General features: G+C 49.4%; 1 protein-coding gene across 3 annotated transcripts in view; it reads left to right on the forward strand.

Moving 5' to 3' along the window:
* Positions 1-20,603, forward strand: part of FRMD5 (FERM domain containing 5) — a 331,187-nt gene that overhangs the window by 300,689 nt on the left and 9,895 nt on the right. For all 3 annotated transcript variants that reach the window (XM_047766490.1, XM_047766489.1, XM_047766491.1), the window contains exons 7-13: positions 1,510-1,597; positions 10,911-10,999; positions 13,863-13,926; positions 14,519-14,610; positions 18,026-18,100; positions 18,662-18,730; positions 19,648-19,754. In XM_047766490.1, the coding sequence (XP_047622446.1) occupies positions 1,510-1,597; positions 10,911-10,999; positions 13,863-13,926; positions 14,519-14,610; positions 18,026-18,100; positions 18,662-18,730; positions 19,648-19,754 (584 nt within the window). The remainder of the gene's footprint in view (positions 1-1,509; positions 1,598-10,910; positions 11,000-13,862; positions 13,927-14,518; positions 14,611-18,025; positions 18,101-18,661; positions 18,731-19,647; positions 19,755-20,603) is intronic.

A 20,603-nucleotide genomic window follows, 5' to 3' on the forward strand; every position in this document is an offset into this window, starting at 1 on the left:
GTCTTAGGTGTGCTAGTGAGTGTACACGTCTACAGTCTACAAAATGCCTCCTTCCACAGGTACTGCTTACACAGGCTTAGCTTCATCTTCATAATGTAAAAATGTGTCTGTTTCCTCCAACCTTAATGCGTGTTCCTTGAGGGCCCAGACTGTGCACTGTGTGTTTCAGTATATTTCCCAGCAAGGAGCACAGAGACTGCTTGAGATGGTGACTGACTGGTGCCTCTCCAGAAAGAGTAGAGGGAATTTGGCCTGCTCGTCCCTGGGAATTTGGCTGGCTTGTCTTCCTGGCCTGCCACATTACTTGAGGCAAAGGATGAACCTAGAAAGTTTCAGTCCTGCCCACCAGCCATCAGAGTTGTTGACTTCACAAACTGCCCACCCCTCCTCACACTGAAACTCACACCAAGGCCAACCCCATATGTGTAGAAGGACACTGGACCCAGAGAACCTGTGCTGATGCTGCACTGGTTCTGTGTGGAGGCAGCCAGGAGGTGAATGATGCCGAAGGCCCATTCTGCAGATGACTTGGTGCCATTGCTGGTTTCTTCCTTTTTCTACTTGTTTCCTTTTCACAGTCATCACCCTGTGGGCAGCAGGGCTATTGTGGGGTCTGGGGAGCTCAGCATGGTCTCCTGTTACATCTTTTTACCCTCTATTCCCATGTCCCTTTTGGTAAAGGAGGAAGTCAGGCGGCACCAGCAAAATATACAGGCCTCTTTGTGTTTCAGTCTAGATCAGATGGCCTGCCACCAGCCTTCAGATGTATTTTTTCCTGCCCCCATAGTATTTTTTTTGTCCACGCCCATGGCATGTAGAAGTTCCCGAGCCAGGGCTCGAACCCACACCAGAGCAGTGACACAAGCTGCTGCAGTGACAACACCATATCCTTAACCCACTGCGCCACAAGAGAACTCCCGTGGCATTTTTTATAATTTTATCCATGTGTAGTTGATTTATAATGTGTTAATTTCTGCTGTACAGCAAAGTGATTCAGTTATACAGATGTATACACATTCTTTTTCACATACTTTTCCATTATGATTTGTCACAGGATATTGATTATAGTTCCCTGTGCTATACAGTAGGACTTGTTTGCCCCCATAGTATTGAACACTGTGAAATGCCACATAAAAATTGGTATCTCTGAATTCTCTTTAAAAAATCATACCTAGCAATGCTGGGCGCTACATTCTAAGACTATGGTCTTGGAGCTGAGGTGTAGCTGCCCTCATTAGATAGGGTAGCACTCCTAATTTGCCATAGTCCCCGCCACTCCCTATTGTGTTACACTCAGTCCATGTCATTCATTATGTAGCCTGCCTCATTCTGAAGACAGCTTAGTTTATTTAGACAAGAGTCTCTGAAGCTGGTCCTAGGACAGAGCAGGGGGCACACTCTGGAAAAATAGGAGTGTGAGACTCACCCTGAGCACTTCTTATTAAGTTTACCTCAAGGGAACCTATGGGAACAGGAAACCCTAAAATCATATTGTTCTCTTTATTCCAGTGGTCAAACACCAGCAACATCAGAGCTGAACTTTTTAAGAAAAGCGCAGACATTGGAGACCTATGGAGTGGACCCTCATCCGTGTAAGGTGAGACCTCCATGGTCGGAGACCACACAGACCTTTCCTCCTCTAGAGGGCGACAGGCAGTGGGGGGAGGGACCATGTGTCTGCAACACCTGCCCTTTCAGGATCTGTGTGATTGGCTTTTTGAGTGACAGATGCCAGAGAAAATGTCTCATTGTGAAAACTCTGGAGTCCATGCTGTGTAGTCTTGTGATGCCATATCATCGTCGGAGGGGCTGAGGCAAAGCCCATCTAAATAACAAATGCAAAAGGGGGGCCCACTTTGGCCATAGTGGGTAATTGGGTGGAAACGAGGAGAGGAGGAATGTGGAAGGCCCCCCACAGGGAATGATCAGAGGCACCTCGGTGGACCGCCTACCCTCCCCTGACCCCTAATCTAGTTTCTCTCCAAGAGTGGGTTTTATTGACTGCAGCAGCGAAAGTCACAGTGCGGAACTCCAGCGCAGTCACATTTAATTCCATTATGCACTTGTGAGGGCGAGTCGGGAACCAGCCGGGGAGGCTCTGCCCAGAGGAAAACCTCTGTAATTACTCATATGTGTCTGGCATTTCGGAGACGCGCTCCGGCAGCCACAGGCACTGCGGAGAGCACTGGAGCCTGTGGCTGGATCCTGGCCCTTCATCTCCTCGTCCCAGCTACTTTGACACTTCTGGTCTCTGCCTCACTTCCTCCACATCTTTGCCTCTTTCTTTCCACTGCTGGAGAGGCCCCAGCACCACCAGTAAGCCTGATTCTCCACCACTGACCTCTTCTTCCTCATAGGTGAGAGGCACCGTATATTTCAAACAAAAATTAAAAGAGTAGAATAAAAACCAAGGAACCTGGTGATGTGGGGGGCGTCCCCTTGGCCACTTGTTGAGATGATGGTGATTTGTTTTTGTGTAGGATTTAATGCCGAAACGTCAAATCTGAACTTTGAAAACATTCTGGCACTCAGAAACCTGGTCACCCTCTCCATCTCCACAGTCCCTGATCCACCAGCACCGCCTGTGGACGGATAACCACTACGTTCTTGGGGGCTGGCACTGTTGGAAAACACATTCTTGCCAATTTAGACCAAAAAAAAAAAATTGATCTCTAAGTATTTACAAATGAATTACAAAGCTTCCTGAACAATGCCTTCTTCACAACCGTGTGGTGTCGTTTAACTTGCATAAATTGCTCAGATATTCTCAGCTGGGACTGCCAGTCTCCTACTTATGGGGGCCTTAAGAGGCTTCTGCAAGCCTCTTTTGCTTCATCCCCGTGCAAGTCCTTGTAGATACTCAATATTTGTCCTCCCTGAACTGCTGAATCACTTTAGGACCTTAAAAGACATAGCTGCCTAAAGCTATGGTCATCAGCAGGTGCCAGGTCATTTGACCCCACATCTGTCCAGTCCGCTTGGGCCAACAGAATGCCCTCCTCCTCCAAGATAGGTCCCTGGCCAGGGCTGTCACCTGATGGCATGTAGCAGTGGGCTGACAGTGAACCTGAGCAGGATAGCTGAGTGGGTAAGGGGGAGTCTCTGTTGCCTGGGGGCGGGGGGGAGGTCTGGAAGCTGCAATGACAGCCAGCCACGTGTCCAGCCCAAAGGCACATGCACCCTAAGACTGCAGGGCTCCTGGCTCAGCCTGGTCTTCGATGAGTCTGTCCACCATCAGACTCAGGGGTGAAGAGGCTGCAGGAAGGAATTAGCATTCATACCAGGCACCGCATAAGGCCCGACCCCACACATCATATCATTTCATCCCCACGGCATCAAGTCCTAAAAGGAAGGAGAGAGAGAGGTTTGCGGCACACATTCTCCGGCAGGCCTGCTGGAACCCTTTCACCTTATTTTCTCATTTCATCCTCATATCAGCACTGGGAGGTGGATATTACCCTTCCTGATTTACGGACAAGGTGAAAGTTCCAGGAGGCCCCAATGACGAGGCACGGAGTGGTATAGCAAGACTATGAACTCAGGTCACTTCCTGTTGTTGTGTGTTTATAAGGAGCAGAAGCCCCCAGGAGACTTGTTCTGGGGGAAGGTGGGAGCAGTCATCTCGCTGGACTTCCCTCTCTTGTTCCTGGGCCCCTACTCCTTGCTCGCCGAGGGCCACGGCAGGACCCTGCTGCTCATCTCCTTGGGCTCTGGCTCAGAGCTCCCTCAGCCCTCCTGACAAGGAGGACAGTTGGGAGCCTTTACTCTTGTCATTAAGTAGAGGCACTTTGGTGATGTGCTACCAAGCATTTGCCTTAATGTTGCTACAGGAGAGCCAAAGTACACCGGAGCGCTCGGCGAAATAAATACTGATGATTTCTATTAACAGAGAGGCAATTACTGGGCCCTGGGAATCTGGGGCACGCAGCCCTGGGGAGGATAGAAGAAGAAGAATTGTTTTGATAATTAAATGAGAGCAGAACAATGCTTCGGCTGGGCTCTTTCTCCTGGACTGATTAAGAAGCTGCTGTTCCTCCTGTCCACACTGATGGTTTCTTTCTGCCCAGGGTGTCCTTGGCTAGCTCAGGGACCAGGAAGAGGAGATTCTACCGGCTTTGTGTGGGACAGCTGGAGGGCTGCAGTAGCTAGCTGTCTGATCCTATTGCCCAAACTCGCTGGCTCCGTGCCCCTCCTCTATCCCCCACCTCCCAGTAAGAGCCCGCAGCAGACCAAGCTTATGAAGCTGCTGGGGGAGGAGAATGGAGCAATCCACTGGCAGCACACTGTTGCCCCTGCTCCTCAGCCCTGACACCTGTGCAACCTCAGGAGCCACCGTCTTGTTCCGTCCAGGGGACCTGGGACTGGTTGTTTGCCCTGGGTCTCCTGCGGGCCCAGACTGTGGCCCCCTGCCTTGTTGAGGTTTATGGTGGATCAGACCCATCGCAGGAACCCAGCCTGGTTATGAGCCAAGAAGGTGCCTTTCATGGAGAGCCTGCACATGCCAGGCTCACAAACACCCTCTCATTTAATCTTTACAGTGCTGCCAAGAAGAGAGTATTGACTTCTTTTTAAGATAAGAACACTGAGCTCTGAGGGACGAACACGTCCAGGGTTACTGGCAAGGACGGGGCTGGGACCCAGACCTGGAGTTGTTGAGTCTCAATGCAGTGCTCTTTCAGTTCGTGTGCATGGCCTTCCTTGTGGTGAGATGGCCTTTATTTAGGAACAAAGCAGGGCTCTCTGCTCATTCTGATCCAGAGAGGACAAAAGACCTATAGGACTGCTGAAATCATCATATAAAAATGTAATGTCAGTTCAGCAGGTGGCTTTATGTCTGTTCTGTGTAGACCAGGAAAAAAATTGATTGCAGCAGGATCTGGGTTAGAGCAACCACACAAATAAAATCACAGTGTCATTTTCCTGTCCTTAAAATAGGACCATTGCTTTTGTAATCCAGCAGCCTAGGCTCCTCTCTAAATAGCCCCCCTCCCCATCTTGACAAGTTGTGAAGCAAAACAAGAAAAACCAGTGTTGACTTACCTTGCTCCTCAGGTGGGCCGCTCTTGGCTGCACTGTGGGGAGAGTGTTAGATTTACTGCCAAAATGAGGAACTTGACTAAAACCACTTATATGGCTAGTTTCTGCCAAGACTTCCATTTCTGAGCTGTCCTGGGTTGATGCCAAGCCCCTTACAGGATGCCTGCCTCCTCCTTATTTCCATACTAGTCTCTTGTGGCCATGTTTAGGTATATTGAAACTGGGTGGTTTTCATGATTGACTTAATGTGCTAATGTGACTATGAGCTTTTTCAGGAACTAGCGTTAAGTGTATGGAAGAGCATGTGGAATCTTCTTCCCTAAGTTTTTTTTTGTTTTTTTTTTGTTTTTTTTCTGTTTTTTTTTTTTTTTTTTTTTTTTAAGAATAATAGAGACTTCATCCACCCAGACTGAGTTAGTTTCAGTTGTGCTCCCCACTGGGGACTAGCTGGCCCTGAAAGGCATAGCCACCGAGTATACCTGGTCTCGCCTCCGTCACACCCAGGATGTCTTCTGGGAGCAGCAGATCAAAGCCAACTTCACTATATCTGGAGGTGGATCTGGGCAGAGATGGCCAGATGTCCCTATTTCCAGGAACCAGTCAGTACTGTGATTCCCAGAAACCCTTTTCTAGGCAGTGATTATCGGTAAACATTTGATGATAATGTATTGATGCAGGTCAAGTTCGATGGTGGGTCCAGATGAATATGTGAATGGCTCAATGCAAATCCATCCCCTCCCCAAGAAAAATTCTGCTGGCTTTGCCCTGGCAGTGAATCATTCAGGCCATCTCCCTAAAATCAGAGGCAAGTAGTTTTTCTTGAAGTATGTATTATTTTCTTCATCTTGCAAATGAGGAAACTGAGGTCCAGAGCATTTAGTAAATTACAGAGCAAATAAGTTGCATGGCTGGGGCGTTCCCACTGTGGCATAATTCATTACCTGTGAATTGGCCGTGGCTCCAATTCAGTCCCCGGCCTGGGAACACCCATGTGCCATGGGTGCGTTCGAAAAAAGGGGGAAAAAAAAAAAGAGGAGAAGAAGCACAGCTGGGATCTTAAACCAAGACTGATGCTCTTTCTGCAAGGATGAAATACTAAACACAGATTTCTCACCTCACCATAGAAGCCAACTAAAGTCTCTTGCCTGTTATCTGAGCTAGAATGGGGCTGGTGATATCTGCTGCATGGCTGTCAAGTTTTGATTCCACCAGAGTTTTGATTCCACATCCCAGATCCATCAGTGGCTCAGTCCTAAGGGTGCTGATTGTATCAGGATAGGAGGGGGACAAGAGGAAGGAGAGACTCTGCTTGATAAAGCAGAAGATCTGAAGAATGGGTTATTCCTCTCTGAGTCACTTCTCTCCTCGTCCTCATTTCCTTCTCTTTTTGTTTTTGTCATGTAATTTGTCCTTTTGCATTCAAGTCCCAAGGGCAGCCTCCCAAGGAGAATGGTGTGTTAGATGAAAGAAACTGGGAAACTTCCAGAGAAGATGTCAGTGTGGGTGGGGCTACCCATTTGTGTTTTCGTGCTGGTCCAGAAGCGGGGCTTCTTGCTGTAATTCCAACCCCGCTCCTCATGAGCCAGAAACAAGTAGCTGACATCCCAGCTCCCTGCCTTGGTAGATGCCTTTCTCTGCAGCTGCTGCATTGGAAGCCATTTGGGGAACTGCTCTCTTCTAAGTGAGAGGATGGATTGGGATTGCATAAGGTGCTGCTCTGACTTACTAGACCAACATGGCATCTCATCAGGCTTTACTCCCAGTTTGCTCCTTGTTCCAGATGAGCCAGTCTAGTCAGGAGAGCTGCTCCCCTGTAACTCCTATACCTGCCTTCCCTCAGAGGCCAGCCCTGAGGTATCTGGCAGAGAGATGGCCAGTGCCACCCAGCTCGTGGGAGGGCCTTACCTTCCCTCTGCTCTGGCTAGAGGAAGACCTGTCCCTGTGATGACTTTCACAGAGCCTAACTCCTGCCCCTCCTGCCCACTTCACTTTTCCCTCAGATCCCAAATGTATCCCCCAGACCCCCTTCTCCATGTCCTCTAACCAAGAGTGACTTCTCCCTTTCTATCCCAACTTCCCACACCCTCATTTCCTAAGTAACAACATTTAAATCCATCAACATCAGGAAAAATAGTAAAATGTTAACGCTTTGTAAAAAAGATTTTGTGTTGCGTTCAATAAACTCAGCTAATGAGTAGCAGCTATAATAGTGTTACCAGCAACACAACCATTAGCCTGTATCCGCTGCCCACTGAGCACCGCTCAAGAAGAAGAGCTCATTATCAGCCCTGACTTTACAGCGAGGCGTTTGGAACACAGGGCAGTGAAGGGACCCGGCCAAGGTCACATGGGCTTGAGGGCAGAGCCAGGGTCTGGGCCTGGGTGGACCTGGGCCTGGATGGTGCGTGCCCTTCCACCGTTGCCTGCAGGGGCCTGGAGTGAGCGAGACTGGAGGCCCTCCCTGCCCACCCACTGCTCCCTGTCCCACTCGCATCCCACTGTCCTCTGTGCCCCACCCTTTGTTTCCATCCTTGCACCTCTTCTTCCTCTGGGGCCTTCCCTCTCTCAGCACCATCACATGTCACCTCTGCCCCCTGTGCCTGCCCCTCGTTTTTTAAAAAATATTTTTAGGAGTTCCCGTCGTGGCGCAGTGGTTAACGAAACCGACTAGGAACCATGAGGTTGCGGGTTCGGTCCCTGCCCTTGCTCAGCGGGTTAACGATCCAGCGTTGCCGTGAGCTGTGGTGTAGGTTGCAGACGCGGCTCGGATCCCACGTTGCTGTGGCTCTGGCGTAGGTCAGTGGCTACAGCTCCGATTCGACCCCTAGCCTGGGAACCTCCATATGCCAAGGGAGCGGCCCAAGAAATAGCAACAACAACAACAACAACCAAAAAAAAAAAGACAAAAAAAAAATAAAAAATAAAAAATATTTTTAAAATTGTGATATTTTTTAAATTTTTTAAAAATTGTATTACAGTAGATTTACATTGTTTTGGCCATTTCTGCTGTACAGCGAAGTGACCCAGTTGTACATCTGTACACACGCTCCTTCTCATATTATCTTTCATCATGTTCCATCACAAGTGATTGTCTTTTTTTTTTTTTTTTTGCTATTTCTTTGGGCTGTTCCCGCGGCACATGGAGATTCCCAGGCTAGGGGTCTAATCGGAGCTGCAGCCACAGCCCACGCCAGAGCCACAGCAACGCGGGATCCGAGCCGCGTCTGCAACCCACATCACAGCTCACGGCAACGCCGGATCCTTAACCCACTGAGCAAGGGCAGGGACCGAACCCACAACCTCATGGTTCCTAGTCGGATTCGTTAACCACTGTGCCACGACGGGGAACTCCCATCACAAGTGATTGGACTTAGTTTCCTGTGCTGTGCAGCAGGACCTCATTGTCTATGGGTTCTAAATGTAACAGTTTGTGTCTCCTCACCTTGAACTCCCCGTCCATCCCACTCCCTCCCCCTCGGCGACCACAGATCTGCTGGCCGTGTTTGTGAGCCACCCCTCATTTTGCTCCTGTGCGTGCGGACATCCCCCACTGCAGCCATGCTGCCCCTACCCCACTGCCTCACACATTCATCTGAGAAATATTTCCCGCGGGCCTCTTCTGTGAATACGAATAAGGTAAGGTCTCAGCCTCAAGGCTCTGTCTAAACCTTCCTTCACTGCCTGCACAGTGAGCCCAAGGCCTCCTGGTGCCCACTCTCCATGCCTGGGAGCAGAATCCTCCCTCACCGCCCACCTCCCCGCCTCCCCGCTCCAGAGGCCAGCCTGTCCTGACCCATATCTCTGCCAACCTGCCCAGTGAGTGCCGGTGCCCCTGGCAGAGGCCGTGTTTGTGTGCAGTGCTAGCGCGCAGCTGTTAACACCCTCCACCAAGAACTGGTGATGGCAGGAGACCCAGCCCCGTGGCCTTGCAGTATCTCCATTCAGGTTATTTTTAAACAGCTTTTATTGCTGTGCCCATGGGTTGAATGACATTGCGCTTGCAGCCAAGTGTTGGGGTCACAACAGACCCTGAGGAAAGGACAGTAATAATGATGCGTTAATATTCGAATGTTTGCAAAACGTATAACTAGTTTATTCCTGGGGCCCAGATATTCACACCTGTAACCCTGACTTGAAGAGACAGTTTTAAGGCCAAACTTCACTTCTCCTTGAGGCAAGGTTCATGAGGCCCCACAGAGGCCCCACTGTTCTTAGGACTGATCAGGCTGAAGATCTGTGCCAGGGAGGCAAGCCCTGAAGCTAGAGAGACTAGGAGGGCCCTACAGCCACAGCCCACACTTGCACACATATCACACCAGGGGCCTCACGCTGACCCCATGGCACTGTCTGAGCTGTGGCCCAGACAGCTGTCCTGCACAAACACTTGACCTGCATCCTGGCATAAATTTCTGGCCGCCTGAATGTACTCACACCCTGACAGCAGATTCCTACCCATCTTCGCTATCATGAAGGAAGCTTCTCTGAAAGAATGCCATCCATCAGCCAGCTTGCTGTGCCCCATCCTAACCTAGAGAAGGCCTGGGCCCTGTGGAGCTCACTTCCTATGGGAGGGACCCATGGCGCATAGCTTCTGCTGCACCTTCTCCCCTTGCTCAGCAGAGCCTCAAGCCTGGTGTTTACAAACTGATGGTGACAGGTGATCAGGAGGCCTCTTTGTTGGTTCAGGCACCATAGGGCAGGTGACAGCTATTCCACTTGGCCAGTTGCTTATATTTTCTTCCGCTAAACTTTCCTGAGGGAACCCAGAGTATTAGGCCCTCCTGAAAATGATAGCTGCTATTCTCTCTCTTTTTCTCTGATAACACCTTTCTTGAGAAATAATTCACACATCATAAAATTAATCATTTTTAAGTGTGCAATTCAGTGGTTCATAGTATATTAACAGAGTTGTGAAACTATCACCACTAATTTTAGAACATTTTCATTATCCCCCAGAAAGAAACCCTGTACCTATTAGCTGTCACTCCTCTTCTCCCCTCCCCCACCACCATGGCAACACGTAACATTCTTTTTGTCCTTATGGATTTGCCTTTTTTGGACATTTCATATAGATGGAAGCATGCAACATGTAATCTTTTGTATCTGGCTTCTTTTACTTAGTGTAATGTTTTCAAGGTTCATTTCTGTTGTTGCAGGTATCAGTATGACATTCCTCTTTACTGCTGAATAAGGGTCCATCGTATAGATATACCACATTTTGTTTATTCATTTATCAGGTGATGGACATTTGGTTGTTTCCACCTTTTGTTTTTTGTTTTTTTGAAGTATAGTTGCTGTACTATATTATATAAGTTACAGGTGTACAATATAGTGATTCACAATTTTTAAAGGTTATGCTCTACTTCTGGTTACTATAAAATATTGGCTCTATTCCCTTTATTATACAATATATCCTTGGAGGTTATATTAACACTTTTTAGCTGTTATGAATAATCCTGCTCTGAACATCATGTACAAGTTTCTGTTTGAACACGTGTTTTCAGTTCTCTTGGGTGCATACCTAGGAGTGGAATTTCTGGGTCATGTGGTTAACTCTGCATTTAACAATTTGAAGAACTTCCAAACTGCTTTCCAAAGTGAAATCCCACCAACAATGTGCGAGGGTTTGCCATTCTCTCTGGATGTTCACAATAGCCTTCTAAGATTGGTATCATTTTAATCTACAACTTAAGGTCAAGGGCACAGAGGCTCAGGGAAGGTACGTAACTTGCCTGTTACCTCCAAATGCCAGGCTCTTCCCTCTCTGACCTCCTGGCGAGTGTTAACCCTGTATCCCCAGTGAACAACTGTGTTTCTCATCTTTTGGCCTCCATGCCTGCATCACCCTGATCACAAGTCCTTCTGTGTTGCAGGACGTGTCAGGAAATGCTGCATTTCTGGCCTTCACTCCTTTTGGGTTTGTTGTTCTGCAAGGAAACAAGAGGGTCCACTTCATCAAATGGTGAGTATCTCTGTTTCCAAAACAGGCTTTTTACACCTCACCAGCTGGGGAGGGCTGTGGTTCCCTTGTCCTCTGTGTGTGATCGGGCGAGTTCTGGTTCTGAGCCCCCTCCAAAGCCTTGCTTCCATAATGGTAACTGGTGAAGGTAGTGGTCTCTTCTAGGGATCCTATTCTTCCAACGGGGTGTTCCTGAGAGCCAACAGCCTCTCCAGAGAGAGAAGGGGTATGGAGAGTTAGTTTCCAGGTAGGATGAGAGGTTGAGGGCTGGTGCCAGTGTCAAGGAAGCGAAGTTCCCATGCGAACTGAGTCCTTGGGACTGTCCCCTGCTGAGGGCCACAGCACGTGCATAGATGTTTCCTCCTCACCCACCCTCCTGAGAGGAGGGCTCAAGGTGACCCCTGGGGCAAATATGTTACCCCTTTGCTTTGGCGAAACACCCTCCTCAGACCAAACCCCCTGTGGGCACTGCCCGCAGGAACACAGGTGCTACTCTGTCCCCTCTCCCTCTTCAGGGCTTAGGCGTCACAGCCCCGCTCTCTTCCTTCAAGAGCCACTGCCTCAGCTGCAGCTACCCTGAGCCGCTGCCTCTCCACCTGTCTGCTGGGGTCTGTTCTGTAGCGTGGCTCTGCGAGCTGATGCAACACAGGCTCTGGTTCATTGATGGATGGTTGGCTCTCCTAGAGTCCCCTTTTCTGGCCTATGCAAATGTCTTTCAGCGTCACCAGAACATGTTGCATATCCTGCTAAGCCCCTATGATTCCCAACCTTCCTGGGCTTAAACTGCCAAGTCGAAGCTGGCCAGCTCCTCTCAGAGGTGGCTTTCTGTGGCCTGGCAGAGCTCAGCTGGAGAAGCCTGCTCCTGTCTTCTTTCTTCTGCCTTCCCCAGAAGAGCTCATGGAGAACTCGAGGATGGGGCAGCTTCCCTATCCAGCTTGGGGACAGGCACCCCTTCCAACCCTCATGGGCTCTCGTGAAGCTCAGCAATATGATCAACCAGGGTGCCAGTGAAACTGCCCCCCTGACGTGCCCAGCCAGGCCCCATTCCCCAGGAAAGGCCCTGGACTGACGGCTGTGCACTCCACTGCACCCGTTTGCTAGGCCTTCTCAAGTTGGCCTGCTCACCGTGCTTGGGTGAAGACAGTGAGGGTTTGGGAGTCTCCTATCCCACAGGATGCTTTTCAGAAAAAGACAATGAGCAGGGTCAGGCCAGCGCTCTCCTAGTGAGGCGCACTTGCTGCCTGGAGACCCTGGGTCACCTGATGTTCCTTAGAGGGTCCGGGGCCTGGGCCACACACTGACCAGAGTAGCTGTCCTTTGAGGCCCCTGGTGGGGGGCATCTTAGCTGCAAACAGGTAGGACACACCTGTTACTGGGGTCTGTGATCCCAGATGGGAAATTGCTGGCCTGCCGCTCACCTAGACCCCTTTGCTTCGATGGCTTCTCTCACAGTCCACTTCTTCAGGAAATCTCCCTTTCCTGTCTCAACTTTAATAGATATAAACTCAACCTCACTTCCAATAGGAAACTTCCTACTTTCCTATCTTGCCTGCTGAAGCCTTGATGATCTGTGTGCTTGTTTATATATTGATCGGTATGTATCGTGTTCTGTATGAGAGACATCCTGGGAGGGAATCTAACAGGGAAGGAATACCACGGGGCTTGTGTTAGGTCAGAACCGGTGGTCAGAAGTTGTGAGCTCTCATCCTGACCCAGCCATGATTTCCAGGAAACAAGCGACCTTCCTCTGTCCCCTGAGTTTTATCCAGTAGTAAACTGAGTATCTGGTTCTCACTACCTTTCTGCTACTTTCTAGGATGTTGAGGAAATCTCCCTAGAAATCGCAAAGAGGAAGAAGCCAAGTGGAGGCAGATATGCATGGTCAGACCTCCTTGAGGGTCCCAGTTGGGTAGAAAAATAACGCCTCTGCCCCTGGTGAGGTGGGAGGGCCTTCAGGCCCCAGAGGGCAGTTGTGGCAGGCAAATGGAAGGGACCTGAGGAGTGACCGATGCTGAAGCCTAGCTCTCTGGCTCTCAGGGACATCCACCTAAGACCTCAGTCATTTTTCCATTTCGTAAATGTAACCAAGGCTGAGAGCAGTGTGTGGAGGTGAGGTCTAAGCCGTGCCATGTACAGTAACCATGTCACTTCTTCTGATTTGTGTCTGTCCTGCGGGTGATGTACCCCAGTATCCTGTTTGCCTCTTTTACTGCAGCCATTCACTGGGCTGGTGGCTTCAAGGATTTTTCTACAAAAACCCCTAAGCCCCTTTCCTGGTCAGTACGCTGCATGACTGTTCCATGTAATCTGTTCTCTCTCTTTGGTATGTTGCCCCGCCCCCCTCCCTGAGATCGTTTGACATTTGTCTGCATTAAACTGCATTTTCCATCCAGTGGCACAGTCACCTGAAAGACTCAACTCCCTCAGAACCTGGTTGCATTGTTTCTCATTATTTGCTGTACCTTGAACTTTGGCCTCATCAGCTACCTGTGGCATCTTAACGTTTGACAGTCCCATCCAGATAATGCACCTGTGTTATGAATCAAATCCTGCAATGGCCCAGGACCACTCTACCTAGACTCACTTCCCATGCAAATGTTTCCCTTTTGCAGCCACTGTTGATGAGCCCGAAATCCTCCTATCACCCTATTATTATGGTGTGATTGACCAGAACACTGTGGATTGAACTGTTTCAGCAACTGTTCTCTAAGGCCCCTGCGCTGCTGTCTTGTTTCAGTTCTAATTTTGGCTAAAACTGTGTCTGTGCCTGGAGCCCCTTCCAGTCGGGGTGGGCTGTGCATCTACAAGACTTAGCAGTGAACGAGCGTCCACAGTGAGGTGACAGGTGCTCTCTTTGTGCTTCTAGGAATGAGGTGACCAAGCTGAAATTTGAAGGAAAGACTTTTTATTTATACGTAAGTCAGAAAGAGGTGAGTGCTGGCTTCCTTCTCTTCAGGGAAAACTGGGGCACTAGGGTGGTTCCCAGTGGCTAGGGCTGAACCAAAAAGGTCCATTCAGGTAGCATTAAGCCACCTGCATGCTCAGCCAAGACCAAGGAAAGACCTGGAGGTAAGGTTGGAGAGGTAGCTAGCCCTGGAGCACAGAGACTTCCTCAGGGATGCTTTGACCACAGAGGTTCCATACCTCCAGGAAGTACAAAGTTAAGATTTTTTTGCTTCCATATAAAAATTCCAAGATAATAAATACCCCCCAAAAGAGGAAAACTCCAGATGAGAGTGCCACTTTCTCTGGTTAGAGCTCACTTGCTTGAGGCTGTGCCAATGGAGACTTACTCTGATTGCAGCTGCCAGGTGTGCCCTTCTGCACCGAACTAGGCTCTGCCTCATGGGTGCTGAAGGCTTCTTGTGCAATCAGCCCACTGCCAGGCAGCCCCTTCCTTGTCTGAAGCCTCTCCCAGAGAGTGGTGGGAGCCCTCGGACACTCAGGGGTCAGTGTCCTGGCGCACATCACCCTTCAATTCTCCATCCACACTCAGCTATTTCTATGTGGGATTTTTTGTAGGAAAAGAAAATTATTCTCACATATTTTGCTCCAACTCCAGAAGCCTGCAAGCACCTCTGGAAATGTGGGATCGAGAACCAAGCCTTCTACAAGTGAGTGGACACATGTGATGGGGACTGATTTTGTTGAAGCCAAAGTCATAAAAGCTACTTTAAGAGGAATGATGGGCAGGAAACTTTGAGAAATTCTGACAAAGTAGACATGAGCTGATAAGGCTAGGCTTCCTTGTAAAACTCAGACCGCTTTCCAGGTGTCTGTCTGTACCACGTGGAGGGTCAGAGCTGAAGTCTGGGAATGTGTCTCAGCAGAGTTGCCCAAGGGGTTTACCTTGCAGTGTCCCTGAACAGCCCCAGTGGCAAAGCAGTTCTGGGTCTTTCCAGGGCAAGACTTGAGCCAGAGAAAGTCCCCAGTGCCTGACTTGAATAAAGGTGGCCCTGTGGAACCACTGAGAGCCTGGGAGGCCCAGAATACGAAAGCTCCATGAAGGAGCAGGCACAGCCCAGAGCAGCTCCCTAAGCCTTGGAGAGACTCGAGCCTGCACCCCAATTGGTAGCCTGGTGCTGAGCTGGGGTTGGTACTAGCCCTCCCCGGTGTGTCACTGACAGAAGGGTTGCCAGTAACAGGCAAAGTGCCCAGGAACCTGAGGTAGAGTAGCTGGAGGGGGCAAGGACTTAACTAAGATACCAGTTTGAGGTCAAAGGCAAGACCTGTGCTTACCAAAGTATATTGAGGCTTTTGTGTCCAGTTTTCTTTGATTTAAAAAGTGGTTATAAAAGCATTAGGGAGCAAAGAGGAATTCCATGGTGCCTCAGTGGGTAAGGATCCAGTGTTGTCAACTGCAGTAGCTCAGGTCACTGCTGTGGCCCCAAACTTCCACGTGCCACAGGCACAGCCAAAAACAACAAAACCCAAACAAATAGCATGAGGGAGCAAAGAAAGCCTGTTGAGAAGCTGGGGTGATGCCAGATTAAGTGGGTGATGCCAGATAAAGTATGTTTTGCTAAAACCCTTAGTCTTGCTTTAAAGATAGAATGTGATGATTTATGCTTTAATAAGCTGCATCCTAATCAGGACACAGAAGACAAAATGGTACATTCCTCCCCTGACAGGCCATAGCTCTCCCGCCAGTAACCTGAAGGATCCTGGAGAGAGCAGAACTGCTCTGGGCTGGGGCGAGAGGCATGGGGGCACCATCCTCAACAGACTCTGCTCCTGCTGTCAGATGCTGGCTGCACAGTTGTCTCCTCCTTGTTACCAGGGCCCCAGAGGCTGTTTCTTGGGCAGGCTCTCTGAGTTGCTTAGTAATTCCTGTGTATCTGATACCAATCAGGGGTGAACTGAATGGGCAGCCTGCATTCTCACCTGAGTGGGCTTCTTTCCTCCCATGGAGACGACACCTGGAAGTCTTCCACTTAGTCACATTTCCCTTGCATTCAGTCCCTGACTGTCCAAGGAAAGCCAAGAAAACATTTCTACACCACTTCTGGAGGCCTTCCTTTGTTTTTCCATCTATGTCATGGGAACAAACATGTGCCCGAGCTCAGTTTCTAAGTCTTTCCCTAATAGATCTCTATACCCGGTGAGCCCTGCCAACACCCAGCCTGGATACCAAAGGCTGCTTTTCACCATTTTCCATGGAATAATTCAGTGTTAAAAGCCAGACCCCCATCTAACAGAGCCAGCTTGACCTCACTCTGAGGATGTCACGGGCAGATCCCTGCCCTGCTTCTGGCCTGGTGCTTCAAAGGGAGCCATTCGGACACAAAAATGTACTTGGGCAGGAGGGCAATAGGCTTAGAGTCTCAGGGAGCCCTGAGACAGGTAGGGATGGTGTCCCTGGAACTGCCTACATATTCACCGCCTGCTCATGACAAAGGCTTCGGACCAGGTGGGTTAGCATTACAGGCAGTCAGGGCACATGGTGGGCAGAGTCAGGTCTTAGGAGATTTCACGCTGGGCAACTCTGCCCAAGCTTCCTATTCTCCTGTGGAAGTTCCCCGGCCAGGGATCAAATCGGAGCCACAGCTACAGCAATGTGGGATTCTTTAGCCCACTGTACTGAGCTAGGATTGAACCCTTGCCCCCGCAGTGGCCCAAGCTGCTACAGTCAGGTTCTTAACCCACTGCACCAAAGCGGAAACTCCCAGGCTTCCTTTTGTAAGTGTGAGAGGACTAAAGGGATCCGCGAAGTCACTCGAGAGGCTGTGCCTTCCAGAGTTTCCGCTAAGCTGTCTACAACCCTGAAAGTAATGTTCATGAGTATTCTGGGGGAGGGAGAATGGTTCCAAGTTCAAATAAATGGTGAAACTTTTATTAAAGTAGTTTCTTTAATGAAGAAAGCTAGTTTCTTCATTTCAGGACTTCTCAGTCTTTAATATGATAATATACTTGAGGACTCTCCAAGAAGGAGATGGAATAGAAAGGGCAGCCCCTATTCTTCTCCACCCAGTTACCCAGACCTGGACATGAATCATCAAATTCTAGGACCGGAAGAGAAATCTGAAGGTCAAGCAGTGCCAGCTCCATCATTTTATAGATATGAAAACTGAGGAAGTCCCCCTTGTGGTGCAGCAGAAACAAATCTGAATAGGACCTCTTGCCCTCGCTCAGTGGGTTAAGGATCTGGTGTTGCTGTGAGCCGTGGTGTGGGTCGCAAACGCGGCTCGGTTGCTATGGCTGTGGTGCAGGCTGGCAGCTGTAGCTCTGATTCAACCCCTAGCCTGGGAACCTCCATATGCCACGGCTCCAGTCCTAAAAAGAAAAAAAGAAAAAAAAAAGAAACCGAGGCAAGGCGTTCTCTTGTGGCAGAGTGGGTTAGGGATCCAGCATTGTCACTACAGTGGTTTGGGTCGCCGCTTGTGGTACAAGTTCGAACCATGGCCCAGGAACTTTTAGATGCTGCAGGTGTAGCCAAAAGAAAAAAAAAAAAAAGAAGAAGAGAAGTTAACACTGTGGTGCAACGGGATCAACAGCATCTTGGGAGCAATGGGATGCAGGTTCAATCCTCAGCCCAGGACAGTGGGGTAAAGGATCCGAAGTTGCTGCAGCTTAAATCGAGATTACAGCCTGGGAACTCTGATATGCCACGGGGTGGCCAAAAAAAAAGAAAAAGAAAAGAAAAGAAAAAACTGAGGCAAATAGAGGGAAAGAAATCTGCTCAGGGTCACAGTGCTAATGTGACTGATTAGTGGGTGACATTCTCTTATTCCTCCAGACCATCCTCCCTATTGTTTATGCTCTCAGTCCCCCTGGTGAGCCCCATGAAGCACTCTTGGGGAGCCTTTACTCTCCTGACATGGGAGTGGGTTTCAGCATAACCGACCCCAGCACTGAGGCCAGGAGCACAGCTGTCAGGTGCTAGAGGAGAGTAAGAGACAAATGAGGGCATGAAGGGCCTTTTCCTGAAGAGTTCCCTCCAGCAGCCTTTGGAAGGAGCTGGGAATGAGCTGCCTTAGGCTGTGAGGTGGTTGCAGGCCATCTGTCACACTGAACTTTGCCTTGCTGCAGGCTGGAGAAGTCAAGCCAAGTCCGCACAGTATCCAGCAGCAATTTATTCTTTAAAGGGAGCCGGTTCCGATACAGGTAAATAGCAACAGTAAGTAACCATTACGGACCTATTTTTCAGATCCTTCTTTGGAGAACAGTGGCTCAGTGATCCTTATCTTTGAGAACAAAGACACTGGGAACCTCCAAAAAGGTGTGAGGTTTCCATCCAATTCTCCTAACCTTTTGGCTCTTTCCTTCCCTGCAGCTGTTTGTCTGTAGGGCTTAAGATCTGTATCTTCTCCTGCCCTTTCAAAGGCAGCAAAATAAGAACTACAACAGTGATTCATGTCTGTCAAAAGATTCCTCCTTTTCTGTGCAATATTTTTGGAACAGGCTGGACAATGAGGAATGATTCCTTAATGAGAATGGAAGATCCCGAAGACTCCAGAAATAGAGAGCCCTCTAAGAAAGCTGTCAGGACACCTTAGAGCTCTGTTCCCCAGCAAACAAGCCTTTCTCAGTGACCTAAACATTGGGAAAGGGCAGGGCAAAGAGGCCATTTCCCAATTCAGCCAAAGTATATGAGATCTCAGAGAGGAGGCCAGTCCTGGAACACTGTCTCATTTCTTGCTGCTTGTTTTATTATACTACTTATAGTGGCCGAGTTGCCAAGGAAGTAATGGAATCGAGTGCCAAGATCAAGCGAGAGCCACCAGAAATACACAGGTAGGCTGCCAGGGGCTTCCCCTCAAACCAGGTCTCAGAATCTCAGAATCAGATCTCAGAATCTTCAAAGAGCCAGCACTTTGAATACCGTGAAGATTCTGGCCATGATGGACGGCTCCCGAACAAGGCAGGAAGATGAAGAGACCCATCTCAGCTAAAGGCATGGGGAATAGGCTGACCCTGGTTCCCTGAGCCCTGATGGAGAATGAGGGTGGGTGGGCTAATGCAGATAGAGCCTCAGACCCAGGAACACCCTTCCTGGGTAATTCTCTGTTGTCATCGCAAGTCCTGAAACTGGTCATAGACCACGGAGGACATATCCAAGCAGCAAGATTTCACTGGGTCTGGGGTCAGTCCATTACAGGAAGCCAGTCACACTAGGTCTGAAATAGTTTTGAATTCCATGCCTCATGTGTCTTTATAAATCATGCATCAGAAGTCCATCTCCTGGAATCTGCTAAGACCCAGGAAGATGACTGGCCACGTGGACTAGGGTTTGCCAACCAGCCTGACTCTGGGAATCAGAGTTACTACCTGTCTTCACATGGAGCTCCTGTGCCAGCAGCCTCTGTTGGAAGTCGGGAGGCTGCCCTGTCAGTCTGAGGCAGGTTTTGAGGAGTGCCGCTTAGCCTGGCACTCTACTTCCTGCTGTCCTGCCCAGAGACCACTGACACCGCTGCCACACTAAAAAAAAAAAAAGGCTCAGGTGGGTCTGGGATATAAGGAGACTGACAAGTTTGAAGCAATGTCTTCTTTACCAGGTACTAAAGGCAAAAATCAGGTTAAAAGATTTTTTTTTTTAAAACAAAACAAAGCTCAAAACAACCGGGCAATTGTAGTAACCACTCCTCAACTCTAAGTCCTGACCACATCTGTCTGTGCACCGAGTTGACAGAGTTCTCTCTCTTTAACCTCAGGGCAGGGATGGTTCCCAGCCGCAGCTGTCCTTCCATAACCCATGGCCCAAGGCTGAGCAGCGTGCCCAGGACCCGGAGAAGAGCTGTTCACATCTCCATCATGGAAGGTGAGCATGAGCTCTGGAGATGACGTGGGGTCCTCCAAGTGTTACTGGGACCAGTTCCTCACAGAAAAGAAGTGAATTTGGACTCCCCACTGTGGCTCAGTGGTAACAAACCCAATTAGTATCCACGAGGACGAGGGTTCAGTCCCTGGCCTCGCTCAGTGGGTTAAGGATCTGGCAGTATGCTGAGCTGTGGTGTAGGTCGCAGATGCAGCTCGGATACCATGTTGCTGTGGCTGTGGTATAGGCTGGCAGCTGTAGCTTGAATTCTATCCCTGGCCTGGGAACTTCCCTAGGCTGGGGGTGTGGCCCTAAGAAGACAAAACAAAACAACAAAACAAGTGAATTTGCATTAGAGACTGCAGCAAGTTTCTCCAAGGGTAGGGAGATTTCACCCAGTGCATGGGAACAACAGCTGGGTGTCAGGTGAAGGGTAATCCCATCCAGCCCTGCTGAGCTGTGGTCCAGAAGGAGTTGGTAGGTCTGAGGGTATTGGGCAAGACCTTTGGGGGAGACCTTTGTATGTGGAATCTACCAGATTCCATGCAGTTCGAAATTGCTTTCCATCAAGTGGCTTTGCTTTTTGCTCCAGATCTGATGACCAGTCTCCACAGCTTAAATGATCAGGGTGGCTAAGGCAGTTAACCAGGAAATGAAGACTCTTGGTTCTGAAGCATTCCAGTAGTTGCCACCACTTTCTACCTCAGTTGTAGAAATCTGTCCTCTTGCTATCTGAATTCTTTAACACTGTCTCAGGAAACCCAGCATATCCCTTCTCTCTCTACCGTTCCCTCCCTCTGGAGGAGGTGGAGGTGGAGGCAGGAAGAGACACAAGGTCGGTGTGTCTTCCCT

Source organism: Phacochoerus africanus, chromosome 2 (assembly GCF_016906955.1).
Source record: "Phacochoerus africanus isolate WHEZ1 chromosome 2, ROS_Pafr_v1, whole genome shotgun sequence".
Lineage (NCBI taxonomy): Eukaryota > Metazoa > Chordata > Mammalia > Artiodactyla > Suidae > Phacochoerus > Phacochoerus africanus.